Source organism: Capricornis sumatraensis, chromosome 1, assembly GCF_032405125.1.
Source record: "Capricornis sumatraensis isolate serow.1 chromosome 1, serow.2, whole genome shotgun sequence".
Taxonomy (NCBI): domain Eukaryota; kingdom Metazoa; phylum Chordata; class Mammalia; order Artiodactyla; family Bovidae; genus Capricornis; species Capricornis sumatraensis.
In genome coordinates this window covers 240,195,882-240,210,564 of record NC_091069.1, presented here as the reverse complement: position 1 = coordinate 240,210,564, position 14,683 = coordinate 240,195,882, and the positions used below count along the sequence as shown (strand labels likewise).

The 14,683-nt window shown below is 48.4% G+C and overlaps 1 protein-coding gene across 1 annotated transcript in view; it reads left to right on the top strand.

Moving 5' to 3' along the window:
• The window catches only part of EPHB1 (EPH receptor B1), a 316,781-nt gene that overhangs the window by 188,503 nt on the left and 113,595 nt on the right, over positions 1 to 14,683 (top strand). Inside the window, exon 5 of the mRNA XM_068969291.1 lies at positions 2,881 to 3,216. Within this exon, the coding sequence (XP_068825392.1) occupies positions 2,881 to 3,216 (336 nt within the window). The remainder of the gene's footprint in view (positions 1 to 2,880; positions 3,217 to 14,683) is intronic.

Sequence of the window (14,683 nt, the reverse complement as noted above, 5' to 3'; positions counted from 1 at the left end):
ACTCTCAAGAGTCTTCTCCAATACCACAGTTCAAAAGCATCAATTCTTTGGCACTCAGCCTTCTTCATGGTCCAACTCTCACCTCCATATGATTCTGAGTTACACAGCCAGAAATGGGCTTATGGAAGCCCAGAGGAGAGGTGTATGACTGTGAGCATCAGGGAAGTCTCCTAGTGAAATGTGCTGGATCTGGAATGGTGAGAAAGAGTTCCTCGAGTAGATAGAAGGAGAGGAATTCCGGACAAACAAGAGAATGAAGTGCAGATGCTTAGGAATGTGAAGCAAGTTTGGTGGGCACAGGACAGGGGCGGGAACTTCCTGCTGGTCACAATATGACCCAGAGATGAAATCAAGAGCAGCAAGTCCATATGAGGACTTCAAGGATATGGAAAGGAGGGTAAACTTTTAAATAACTGGTATTTGAGCAGAGAATGATATGATCCCATGTACATTTTGAAACTCACACCCTGGTGGATGAGAATAGATGGGAGGTATGGAAAGCGATGTTGAAGGATTGATTAGAGGCTTTCCTTTAGGGAAGGAAAATTGGTGGAACCCATTTTTGTGAGGTGATAGAGATATAGAGGAAGGAAAAAATACAAGGAAAGGAGATGCGGCTGATGCACAGTGTGTTGGGTCCCCATGTTCTGGCCAGTGACCACACAGTATGTTAGGAAGGTAAGGACCAAATTCTCTGGATTTGCCAAGTAGGGAACCCCCCACACACACACTACCCTACCCCTGTCAAAAAAAAAAGGCAGGCATGACAGAGGAGCAGGGGAGAAACCAGACTGTAGGTGGTTGAGCAGGGAGAGAGGAGAGCCTGTGTGATGTGTGACTCCACTTTGGGGAAGCTTGGCTGGAGAGTGAAGAGGGGACATTCAACACAGAGAAAGATATGCCAGGTGACCATGTTTGGGTTTTAAATGGCAATGACTTGTTTAAGTGGAGAAAGTAGAGTCAGGGGAGAGGATGAAGTTGAAGTTCAAGGACAAGAGGAGGTAACTGGAATCGGGGTGGGGGGGAGCATCTCCAAAGGATGGGAGGAGTGAATGGTCACTCTCCCTAACAGTACTGTCTCTGCCCCTCCGCCCAAGGCTGCTTTCTGAGTGATAACCAGAGGATGCCACAGGATATAGCAAGATAATATGGTTAAAGGATTTACCCCATGCCTGGCATGGAACAAGTGCTTGGTGAATGTAATTTTTATGACTGTGAGAAACAGTGGCCTGTGGCTGAGGCTAGGCTGTCTGCTGTGACAATGAGTCAGACAGCGAGGGCATTCACCATGGGGAGCTAGTGGTCTGAGTCCCATCTGTCTGAGCAAACAGACAGGTCTAAGACAGGCACTGGCCAATATGGGCGTTAATGATGAATGTGGTGTGAGACAAGGCTGGCCACGCCCACCTAGGGCAATCCCCAATGCCTGCCCAGTACTAGCTGTGCACTGATTCCAAAAGAGATGGATGTTTATTCCTGTCAGATGGGTGGGGAATTCTTGAATGCTATTTGCAAGACCTCAGTAAAAATGCTTCACGAATCCTGCCCTGTCACAAGCACGCATGAAAACTATGCTTTAGCTCAGGTCTAATGAGCTTTATATAGTGCAGCACTGATTTTCTTTCATGTTTTAATAGAATCTGATTTAATATTTGCTTTCTGCTCTTTCTGCTTGCTGTTGACTGATTCAACACAGAATCCTTCCCTGGTGCCCCCCGACCTTGTTGTTATTCCCTCATTCTGTGTGTTGGCATTTGATTCCTGTTTCCAGCATGAACCGCTTTACACATGTCTCCGTTCAGCTGGCGACAGTCACGTGCGTGAATTCTGAATGCATTACTATCCAGAGCAGTGGCTCCCGCAGGCCTGCCATTCAGAAGAGGGGCTTCCAGGCAGAGTCTGTTTCCATCAGGTGGATCAGGAGATTCTCCAACTGGATCTCAAAATGCTCAGGACTGCAGCTATGAATTTAGCAGCATTCTGCCCTCCTACTAGGAACCAAGCTTTCTAGAGTTTTGCAACAAGGCATCTCAGCCTTTGCAGGCGTGTGAACAGCAGCCATGGATGGAACTGTCCGGAGGAAAGAGGCTGCCCTCCTTGAGTCCCAGTGAGCCTGCCTGGTTTGTAGGAGAGACGGTCTGTTCAGATCTCTTGTTTTCCATGAATAGATCTGACCACCAACATTTGGAGCGCCATATTAGCTTAAGACCAGCTCTGGTAGCTAGCAGAGTGTCTGGGACAAACCCCTATACTCTTCTTGTATCATGGGGTAAGAAATAGTGGCCGTGTGGGTCTCCTACCCAACATGGCTTCGTGCACCAAAGCTCGTACAATGTGAATATTCATTTCTCCAGGTGTTCTGGAAGCCCATCCTGCAGAGAAACACTCCCACTGCCATGCACAAACCACATAGATCCCAGGTTGTGTGACATTGTATGCAAGATGCCTGAATATGTTGAGTCCTAGGAGAGGTAACTCCTGTCCTCCAACCCTTGAGTTCTCCACAAGTTAAGAAGAGACATGAAATCCAGTAAGAGTCCAATATACATACATGTCACTGATGCTAAAGCTGCCTGGAGGAGGCAGCTTAGTCCTGAGAACAAAAGGGCTTGTATCCAAGACCTCCATCCTCCTCTCCCTTGGCAGACATGATTCAAAGAAGGAAAGCCTCACTGGGATGACTGAACGGGGAGCTGGCAACAGGTTGTCATCTCCGTCTGTCCTTTTTTCTCAGAAAGGATTGGGACATGGTTGTTTGGAGTTGAGGGAGCAGAGGGGATATGTGTATATGAGGAGGGTGGGGTCACACCAAAGAGGGATGGAGAGAAGCTGGCCAAGCTTCCACCCAACCTCACTGGGCCTTTCTTTGTCTCCCTACAGGTGTCCCATCAGGTCCCCGCAATGTCATCTCCATCGTCAATGAGACATCCATCATTCTGGAGTGGCACCCTCCTCGGGAGACGGGTGGGCGGGATGACGTGACCTACAACATCATCTGTAAGAAGTGCCGGGCAGACCGCCGGAGCTGCTCCCGCTGTGACGACAACGTGGAGTTCGTGCCCAGGCAGCTGGGCCTCACCGAGTGTCGCGTCTCCATCAGCAGCCTGTGGGCCCATACCCCGTATACCTTTGACATCCAGGCTGTCAATGGGGTCTCCAGCAAGAGTCCCTTTCCCCCACAGCATGTCTCTGTCAACATCACCACAAACCAAGCTGGTAAGTCTGGAGGTGTCTGTGCCCCTTTTGTCTGTCTGTGGGGCTGACACTTTGCCATCTCTGTGCAGGAACAAAGCTGCAGCCACACTCAACCCGTTAGTCTGCCCCCAGGCCTCCTCCCAGCAGTGAAGGTATCAGGTGATGGGCATTGAGACCGTGGAGAGGTAGGGTTTCACCTCTGAGAGTGAGCTGGATTCTGAGGGATTTTCCTGTGCCTGGTACAGAAGCAAAGATGTATATTCAGGCTAGCGCAGGACCCAGTGCTCTGCACATTCAGCTAGGGCTCAAGGAACATCCTTGGAAAGATGGATGGACAGATGGACAGATGGACAGATGGATGGATGGGTAGGTGGGTGGATGGGCAGAAGCACTGTGCAATCTTGAGAATACCAGTGTTGCTTTCTTAGAAAACCCAATGAAAGCAACTTCCCAGAAATCTTGTCAGTATTGCCTTCATAGATTATTTTTCAGTTAAACCCATGTAATTCAAGAGTGCACTCTCCTTTACAGCGTGCTCAGATGAATGCTACACTGTTATAGAGACTTCAGACAGTTTATAATAGATCGATCCTGATGGCCAGTACATCCCTGTACTGCATAGCTCAGAATACATTTTCTTCTCTTCTCTATTTCCATGTCTTTTTCTCTTGTGACCTTTTCCTTTTATTACATTTCACACCTCTTGCAACAATCCAGTTTTTAAAACCCATTTAATCAGTCCATTCATGTACTCACTCATTTGTTTATTTATTCCCTCATTATTGAGACAGTTATTCAGCATCTACTGTGTGCCGAGCTGTGGATTAGACACTGTGAGGGATACAGTAACACATGGACACCATTGTTCCTCCCATGAAACTCATTAACTGAAAAATTTCCAGGGCGTAGACACAAGGTGCAGAGCTGCACGGTAGTGTATCCCAAGCATCAGATGCTGTACTCATGCAGCAAATACCAAAGGAAATAGAGAAATGAGCAATGTCCCCCCTGGGGGGAAGGTTCAAGGCTGCAAAGGGGACGTTAAGATCACCTCTTATAGACAATGATGAGAATCATAGGCAGTGGACCATGATCTTACTTGGAATTATGGATTTTTCTCAATCAGCAAATTCTAAAAGGACAGCTTGTTAGTGGAATAGCAGGAGCTGAGCTCTCTCTCCTTGCACGTAGCTCCCAATTTTTGACCTCTTCTATCCTCCATCCTTTCCTCCTCATCGCCCCCTCCCCCCAGTCCTGAGACTTGTTCTGCCTCTTTTAATACCAGGCATCTTTGATGGCAGATGATTCTTGGGTTTAAGCTGTCAGAATGGAGAAGAAAAAAGGTGTCATCAGAGAGCATGGCTGTCCAGATGGCTGCGTTGTTGCTGAGAGCATGTGTGTGTTCGTGTGTGCGTGTTTGTATGTATGCGTGCGGTCACGTGTTTACATGCATACGTGTGTGGTGAGAAAATAAGAGTGGAAGTGTGGAAGCCTCCAGCTGGTGACCACAGCCCCAGTGCCATGGAGACAAAGGTTGTGACAGCCTGTCTTACCCAAAGAGGAGGAAATGGTAATTTCTGCATCATGATAAGCACGTAACATGGGCAGCCTTTGTTAGCAGTATTTCCCTTGGAGAGTTTAAGGCAGAAAACTGGCTGAAATATTTTAGTGTCCCAGCTTCTGGGAATAATAATCCTGCCAGGCTGTCATGTTACGCTGGGCTTGGCTGTCTTTTCTCTCTCTAAGCATGTGTGAACAAACCTGCCACTTATATTGGTTTGCTTTGCTTTCTGCCCCTCCCTTCCCTTACCCTGCTATTCCCGAACCTGCCCATCTGCTTGTCTTGCCATCTGCACCTTCCCAGGCTGTGTGGGGCCGAGAGACCAGGGCTCCTACAAGGGACCCTGCATTACCAATGTTCAAAATATTGATTTTTATCCTCAGCCATTGGCCCTTCCAGAAGCATTTCTCATGTCCTTTGTTCCCCCTCTGATGGGCCCTTTATTCTTAACTTTTCCTGACTTTGTAGTCCTGGCCCCACTGTCACCATCCAATCAATGACTTCTCTTTGGGAATTCTGGAATTAAGGTGTCAGAAAGTTTATGATTGATGAGGTAAAACTGCAACTGCTTCTTCATGGCATATGGTTATTATAAAATAAAGATCAGGTTAACCAGTGATTTCTTATCCTATCCATAGGATAAGAAAAAATGTGCTGCTTTGGTGAATCCACACATGGATGCAAATTATTTTCAACCGAAAGAGAATTTGTCTAAAAAGATGAGAACTTTCAAAATAAACACTTGAGCCTGTACCTCTGCAAGAGGACTTTAAGAACATGAATGGAAGCTCCAGATTTTGTAAAAGATGAAAGAGAGACGAATACCATCAAAAGATTCCCAGTGACCCACTCAGATCTGTTAAGGGATGAGGTAGATGAACCCCTGTATCACCAAGAAGTCATGACATTTCTGTCCCCTTTCCAGGGCACCCCAGAGCTCTTCCACTCTGGCAAGATCTGGTTCATCCTCCCTATCCTCATCTCTGGGTATATGTGACCCCTTATCAGTACCTGTGACCACATCTCTCCTACTATTTGGGTCATGAGTGATGGCTCAGATGGTAAAGATTCCACAGGAGAGCTGGGTTCGATCCCTGGGTTGGGAGAAGGGCTACCCACTCCTGTATTCTTGCCTGGAGAATTCCATGAACAGAGGAGCCTCGTGGGCTACAGTCCATGGGGTTGCAAAGAGTCAGACACAATTGAGCAACTAACACTTTCACTTTCAGATAGATGGCAGGTAAAGAATTTGACCAGGAGTAGTCCTGGAGTCAGTCACTAAGGCAACTGCTAAGTGTTCGTTGAACATCTGTTCCCTCCCTGGAACAGCCCGAACTGAAACGACGGAAGACTACTAAGTGGGTCCTGATTAAGGAGTAGGTGAGTAATAGTTATTATTCATGTTTGTGTCTCTTTTGAGTTGACAGTTTTGGAATACATGGACTCATTTGATCTTCATAATTACTCTGTGGCTTCTGTGTTATCGCTCCCAATTTTTCCAGTAAGGAAACAGAGACTTCCAATGGCTTGAGGAATCTAGGATTAGAAGAAGGGTCAGCAGGCCATCCATTCTGCCTCTGCCTTCAGTTTCCTGCCCTGAAAGGTGGATGGTGCCTCTGGGCTCCCCATGTCACAGCTGACACACACAGAGGGGTTATCCAGAGCCAGACAATGCCATCCTGCTGAGGGGAGGGGACCTCAGTGTGCAACCTGGTTACCTTCCACAATTTTTTTCTGTGATGCTGAACCATTGAAGGCTTCCCCTGCCTGTGGATGGAGATGTGAGATAGGTGTGCAATTGTTAAGGGGTGCAAATCATTCCCAAGGTGAGTTGGAGCCTGACAATGGATGTTTGGGTCACATGAGGGAAGAGTTTGGACAAGTTGGCTGCAAGTATTTTGGACTTGATCTGAACATCATTATCTGTTTTTGGATACGGTGCACTCCTCTGGGGTGCTTCCTCCTTTGTTCAGGAGCTATGGGCCACAGGTGGCTGGCTGAGCCATTCTCACTCTCCAGCGGAGTCAGGGTTTGTCATGCTGTTCTTTCTTGGGGCTTCCCAGGTACGCCGCATTGATGCTGCATTGTGTCTCTCTCATAAGCCCTACCCAGTGGAGGCAGACAGCTCGTGTTAGCTGATTTTTTTTTTTGTACTTGACAAAACGGGTTATGGTTGGCATCATTCTATCTGAGAAAGTCAGCAATGCACTTCTCTTGATCCTAAGGTTGTGATCTAAGGAGATTTTATAGTTATATTTTGGTCCGTTGGATACACATTAGATATATTAATAGTTCTTCCATCATAAACAAGAGTGGCTGGGGACACCAAAGGGTCTATTGAATCCTGAGATCCAGAGAGCCTCCATCTCCTCCTGTGATGGCCCCAGTCAGGCATATAGTCAGACTACTCGAGGATCTTGAGTTACTTGGAGAAGATCAGGGTAGGATCCTCATCCAGCTCATAAACAGTGACAGAGAACTACCATTTTTGAGAAACTACAATGTTCCAAGTCCCTATCAAGTTCTTTATAAAAATGAGGTGGGTCAGATGAAGAAACTGGGTTCAGAGTGCTTTTGAAATTTGCTCAGCCTCTCACAGCCAGCTAAATGATGTTTCTGGGTTTCATACTCAGGTTTGTAGCCATTTTATCCTCGGACAAATAAAAAATCGCATTATGGTGAGCCGTGTAAGTTGTAAGCTCCCTCTAAGCTATTGCCACATAGCTGGGCCACTTTAGCTGTCAAAAAAATGTCCATCATCTTTGGTCAGGGTTGGTCATGAATTATGCAAGCTGAGATTTACGTGAGGTCTTTAGGGATGCAGCCTTGCACTGAATACAGCTGCCTTGAGTTTAAAATAGACCAGATCAGGTAGAACTCTCTCTCTTGCAGTGGCCCAGCGATCTGCAGAGAGGTTGTTATCACCACTAACTCCTGCAGTCACTCTCTGGCACCTGGCCCCAGGTTCAGAGTGATGGCTGGATCATCCAGCTGTCAGACAGAATTAAAGTGAATGACAAACTTTACCTATCTTTTCTGCCAACTAGACTCAGAGTGTCAGAGTTGGGGACGAGGACCTTGGAGGAAATGTTGGAAAAAATGAGACAAACCAGACCAGCACATCCATAAAATCAACTTGTAGTGTGGTAAAATAAAGTCAGTAAATTTGGGAGCATCTAAGCCAGAGAGCGCACACTCAAAGACCCCTGAGGCCAGGAAGGTAATGGAGAGGAGCCACCCAGGGCCAGACAGGAGGGAGGGGTGGGGGCCGCAGGGAACTGACAGGGAGAAAGGAGCAGCCCCTACTCAGCTCCAGCAAGTGGTGCCATACCCAGTGCTGCCAGATCCTAGAAACTGAAAACCCAGATTAAAAATGTTGACAAGTAACTGGAAAATCTTAAAACACCTGAGAGGCAAACAAATCCAATTCTGGATCTGACGTTTTGGCTGTGATTTGCCCATAGACTCAAAGAGCTAATCTGATCTACTCAGGCCTAAATGGTGAGTGTGCTGTGATGTACCATCTCATCCCACCATGGGGCAGTCACCTTCCCTGGTTCCTGGGCTCATGGTGGTGGCTGTGCAGTGGGCGGGGAGTCCTGGGCTTGGTCCCTGTCTCTGCTCCTCACGTGACTCACCCAAATCCATTGAATTGCCACGATCCCTCCTTTCTTCCCAGTAAGATGGGAGTAATGACACCTGTTTCCTAGTGCTGTGTGACGAGCAAATGACACGGGATAGAAAATGACTTTGCAAACCGTGTGATGGACTGGGAGATGAGCATCATTTCTGAGAATGTATCCTGAGCCAGACAGCAATTTGCTGGGCCTTTCCCCCCCCCCAGTTTTTCTCTTTCCAAAGCCCTGAGTCCCTTTGTTTGGGACTGATGTCATCTAGATAAGATAAATGACAGATGTCAGTGTGGCCATTCTTCACGAAAGGAGTAGGTACCAGAAAGGCGAGCAGGAAAATCTGTGTCCCAGGGGGCTAATGGAGAGGGTGAGGATAGAATGGGATGTGTGTGCCCAAAGCGGGCTCCTTCTGCGGCTCCGAGGAGCCCGCCTGTCTCTCCTCATTGTGTTTGGAGAAACAGCACTTTTCCCTTGTACTACGCATCAGCAGCATTTCTATCTGACGTTTATTTTACACACAGTTCATATATGGTCTGCTGTGCTGACTGCATGTGAAATACTAACATATCCCCTGAGCCTGCAACACAGACACAAGCCGTTACTTAATTTTATTTAAAAAATTCTATACCACTCTGTCAATCGCCACAAGCCCCTAGTTTGTCCATTTTAAGGCATTTTTGAAGTTCCCAAACAATTAAAGACACTCAGAGATGCTACTTTTCCCATATATGAATTACCCAGTCCACCAATTCCTCGGAACATATCGCCTAATTTGCATTATTCCTTGGTTAAATATAGTATTTGCATGCATAAAGAATAATCTTTGAATATGAAAAGGAATTTTATGATATTGCAATATATTGAGCTCTTTGGAGGAAAGATATTATGTAAATCTCAAAATTAAATATTAAAACAATATTACACTGCTGCCTGTGAAAATTTAGAGTGTTACGATCCATATGGTGAATCTAGTCTGTTTTTAAGGGCTGGTCTCATTGGAAATTAGCAGGTGAAATTTGCTCCAGAGCAGAGAGAAGATTGAGTTGGAACTTCAAAAAGATGGGAATGACTTTAAGGAAAACTTTCATTGAGGTTAATAAAGGAAAGTTTTTTAAAAACCTAAAGTCAATGAAAATTTCACTGTTCTCAATTCAATTTCATAGTTCATTTCATTGCTTTCTTATCATAAAAAGGTTGTTTTTATTGTTTCTGAAGCCCTGGTATTGAGAAGGAACTTCCAAGCAGCCTCAGAGAGGTCCTGCCATTAGCAAATAGGCTTTCTTGTCTTTTGAGCTGAGCAGGTCAGCATGTAGCATTGCCCTTGACCAAAGTCATGGGCTTCCCACTGCTGGCAGCCTTAGGTTCTGCACTCGATGGTGATCTCTGCAGAGAACCAGACTTCCCACCCTACCCCAGCTTCATGAGAGAAGGACCACACAGCACTAGGCATAAAGTCTTGATAAATATTTGCCACGCTTCTTCAGTCCCTGCATACGACATATGTTTGGTTGATGTGTAGTGATCGTAATATGTCCTGGTGATCCACAGGTGGGCAAGTGATCCTTCCAGGTCAGCAGGGAGCCAGGTGTCTTCCTCCCCTATAGATCCTAGAGGGAAAATGTAAGAGACTGATCGTAGGGTATTACCAGGAGCCCCAGTGCTCTCAAAGGAACATAGTGAGATTCAACCACGTTCAGAGGGGGATTTGTTTGTTTGTTTAAGCATGTTACCTTTGGAAGTGTACGCACCACAGTCTTTGCGATTGCCTTCCACTTGCCGATTGCTTGTCTTCTGCTTCTAGGGGCTCTCATTCACTGACTCGACAAATATTTATTGAGGTCTTCTGTGTGTCATCCATGGTTCCAGGCACGAAGACCACAGGAGCAAACAGCACAGACAAGAGTCTGTGCCTTCAGGAGCTCGTGTTCTGGTCCCCAGCATTCCTGGAAACTGGGCTCAGTGGCCCAGAAGGGCACCAAGGGGGGATCTCAGCTGGGCTCTGGGTTCCACAGCCTGCTGAAGTGCCAGCTCACACTTGGTGAAAGTTAGGATGTGATCGCATGCTGCTGCTCGAGAGCTTTCAATCTGGGGAGGTTTTTGCCACACAGTGTGTGCACTCAGTTGCTCAGTCATGTCCGACTCTGCAGCCCCAGGGACTGTATCCTGCCAGGCTCCTCTGTCCATGGTATTCTCCAGGCAAGAATACTGGGGTAGGGTGCCATTTCCTTCTTCGGGGGCTCTTCCTGACCCAGGAATCAAATCCGCATGTCTTGCATCTCCAGCATTGGTAGATAGATTCTTTACCACTAGCGCCATCTGGGAAGCCCACACAGAGACAATACTGGGTGGGATATTATATTATTCATTATCCGACCAGTTGGAACTTCTTATGGACAGATTTCACGTGCTGGGACACTCGGTGGTTGGGCATAGGTATGCTCCCTGTTCCAGCCCTAAGCAATGCCTAGGGATGCTGCTAACAGCTTGTGAACAACTGCGTTGCTCTGAGGGTGACTGGAGGGCCCCATGGGCCCCGGGGACCTGTTTGCTCATTTTACTAGCTCTTGGGCCAAGCGCTCTAGGTACAGAGTTTGTTAGGTGAAAAGGAGATGGCTGGCAGTGAACTGTAGTAAGTTCCTCCCCTATTCAAAGTCCAAATGAGATTGTTTTCACCCTCTTTACAGAGGGAGCCTCCAGTTGGAGCAGGAGATAGTTTCTGTCTGCTTTGTAGCCCAGGCAAATGAGCCTGTTCCTTGCTCCTCTGGCAAATGTCAGTTCCATGAACAGACTGTCATCTCCAGGAGAGTTGGGTCCTATATCCATCTGTGTGGCTATGATTCCCCCGTGTCTAGCTAGGTGCCTGAAATAATAGCTTTCGAGAAATGTCCATTGAATGAATTAATAAATTATCAAATGAATGTATGAATGGGTGCCTCAGTCATTATTAAATTCATCTCAGACATCAACAAATGGTGTAGCTTGTGTTCTCTCTGTGGTGTTTCCTCCCTCTGGCATCTCTGGGTAGGCACTGTGATTAGAGTTGAGACCACACATTCTCTCAGATGATGCTGAGACCTGGACTTCCTGGGTGCAATGTTCTTCCAAAGCACAGCCATGTGTGGGAGACACTCAGCCATGCTGAGGTTGGACTGCCCCCTCCCCTACAGTCAGGGCCCCAGCTGCTCCAGCAGGCACCAGCGGGGATGTCAGGGTGGCATTCCAGGGCTGCTGTCTGTCCACCTGCACGCCAGCTCTGCGCCTATCATTTTCACAGCACTATCCATGTTAAACAGGCAGAAGCACCAGGGGTTTTTGAATGCAGCAATTAACAAAACAGTAATCAAGCTAAGTGTTTAATTTCAGAAAATTAACATCTTCTCTGAGCGGATATGAAAGATGGGGAAAAAAGACACATTAAGTATTCTGGGTAAATAAAGGCAATGCTGAACCCCAGATTTTTTCTTGTGCAAGGGGCACTTTCTGCCAGCATCCCAGGCCTGGGGCTCAGTTTCCTCAGAGAGCTGAGCTGCAGGGCAACATCAGCTGTAGTATTGAGCCCTGGAGATTTAAATATGTGCTTGTGTTTCTTCTTTTCTGTCTTTTTTTCTGGACACAACAAATGCTTTCTTTATCCAGAAAAGCTCAGGGGAACAAGCACCCATTCATGACCCTGTGAGCCCCACAGAAAATCCCCATGCATGCATTGTCATCTGAGCTGTACTAGTTGTAAGGACAATGCATGAGTTCTTAGATGTGCACGAGTTGTTTGTGCACGTGGACTGTATTTCTCCTGATGGACCAGGGCTCCTAAGCGAAAAGACCAGGTCTCATGGCTCTAGTAATCCGTGTACTTCTAAGCAGTGTCCCGTGTCCCAGGAAGTCCTCTTGGGCCTGACATAATGTTCACAGTTTGGTGGCGTTTCCTGACCCAGTGGGCTGCCATTTGTTCACAGGAACGGGTTTGTATTTGGGGAGGGAAGCTTGTGAGGAGCTGGGTATTGGGGGTGCTGGGTGGAGACAGGGTCTTCTGGTGGCTGATGGCTCATCTGATGCCCTAAAAGGAGCAGAAGACAAGGAAGGCAAGGAAGGAGGCCTTGAAGGGTCACTGAGGTTCAAGGCTCAGACAGGTAGCCCCAAGGCTCCGAGGAGGTGCTGCAGCTCAGCAGGGAGACAGGCTCCAGGAGTCTGGGTGGGTGCCGCCTGAGGGAACAGAGGGGAACTGAGTTCTCATAAGCCCACAGCTCCCCAGGGAGGGCCCTGGAAATCTGGCTCAGTGAGCAGCTTTTCTATGGGCTCCTCAGGCAGCCTACATGGAAATCAAAGGAACCAAAGCAGGAGAACGAAGGGCTGATTTGCAAATATGTGGGAGATGCAAAGGGGCTCCCAGAAGGGCACAGGGATGGATGGTGGGCTGGGTTCTGCGCCTGTGTCACTTGTGGAGATTCTGAGTGCCCAGGCAGAGGTATTATTTATGCAGTTGGACATTCAGTCTTCTATTTTCTCTGTAGGTGGGAGATAAGCTTGGTTGCTGAGAATGAGAGAGGAGGCTTTGGGGTTGAAGGAGAATGAAAAATGTTAGGCAGTGCACTACAGAGAAGGGGAGATGGAATTGACCAGAGAAATTCAGCATTTCTAGAAAGTATTTTGAAGGCTCATTTGAAGTTTGTGATCTTCCATTTACAAAGCTGCCCATTTGCCCTGTTGTGTGGCTTTCTCAGCAGAACCTGGCTGCTCAGAGCAGGCCCTATAGAAAGAGGATGGTGGGTCTCTCTCAGGTTGGGTTTTCCTGGTTGTATGCTGTGGAAAGATGAAGGCAACTCACGCCTGGTGCTTAGGGGAGCATTGTCCATTACACTATTGCAAAATGCAACCCAAGCTGGATGAAGCAAGATACGAATTAGGATAGGGCTCTGCAGAACCAGTTAAGGCTGTGTGGGGGTGGAGTTATCAGAGGTTGCCCCACGTGGGCAGGATGCTTGCATTCAAAAAGTGTACTTGCTGTGTGGCTTTGAAATTGGAGCAACTTCAGGCTAGGCCAGGTCCAAGTGAATGTCAGGAAGGGGCAGATCTGGAGGAGTTGTGGGGGTTGGGGAGTGAGTGTGCGCTGTTCAGGTGGACCTTGGAGTTACCTACAGGAGGGCGAGGCACAGACTGGGAGGATGACGGAGAGGGAAGCCCAAGGCTTCAGTGAGTCAGGGAGTGATGTGGGAGCGTCACTCGGGGAGCAGCGGTTCAGCCCAGGGGCATTTGTGCAGAGGGTGCAGGTGGAGGGCGCACAAGGAGGACACGGCCCACCTCCTGACCCTGAGGTGTGCTGGGCATGAGGTCGTAAGCACCATGCTGGGGAAAGCCACAGGATGGAGGGGTCTGCAGGGGAGCTACTGTTCCCTAAGGAAGACATGGAGGGAATGTTCTGGAAAGAGCCTGGTGGAGGCCATGGGGAGTTTTCTGGTTCTTGAGCAGTCATTTGGAGGGCCCAGGGCAGAGGTGTGCAGGGTGGTGAAGGAGGAAGTCAAGGTCAAGGGGATGGAGGCTCTGAACATGGTGGAAATGGGGTGTAGGGATGGCTCACCGCTGGGCAGTGCCCATGGAATCCTGCCTGCAGGGATCCTCTTGGCCCTGAGGCCAGAAGACTTTGACCTCCAGGCCCAAGGAGGAGAGTCGCAGCGGCTGCAGGCATGGCTCCCCTCTCTGGTGTCAGTGCGGTGATGACAGGTGGTGGTGGTTCATGCCCTGCTGCAGGTGTGTGGGTGAGAATCAGGGAGTAAGAGGGTACACGGGGCATCATCTGCTCTCCCCTGTGGCCACTTTGGTGTCCTGTGATCAAGCATTCAGCAACTCAGGGCTACCATCGCTCTGGTCCCACAGGACAAAGGCTGACAGGTCTGTGGGAGGTGGAGCTGAGCGGCCTGCCCCAGCCGCCCTACAAGCCACCCTGGGGCCCCTGCCTAGGATGGATATCACCCGACAAGGACCCCCCCATCACTCACACTTCCCTTCACAGCCTCCTGCTGCCATGGGGCACAGCATTCAGGGTCACTTCCTTTTATCAGCGTAACTTCTGGTTGCCCTAGGAGAGAGAAATTGCCAGGCAGAGCAGCCCCAGGACACACTCACTAGGATGTCTTACCCTCCTAGCATAGGGATCTGCGCACGTTCACCTCTGTGGCACCCCTGATCTCTGCAACCATGAATTATGTGACCCTCCCCATGCTGTGCATCCGCCAGGGGTTCTGAAGATGCTAGGCGCTTGAGTATATGGGGAGGGGAGAGAGAGGCTGTCTCAGGGGCAGGA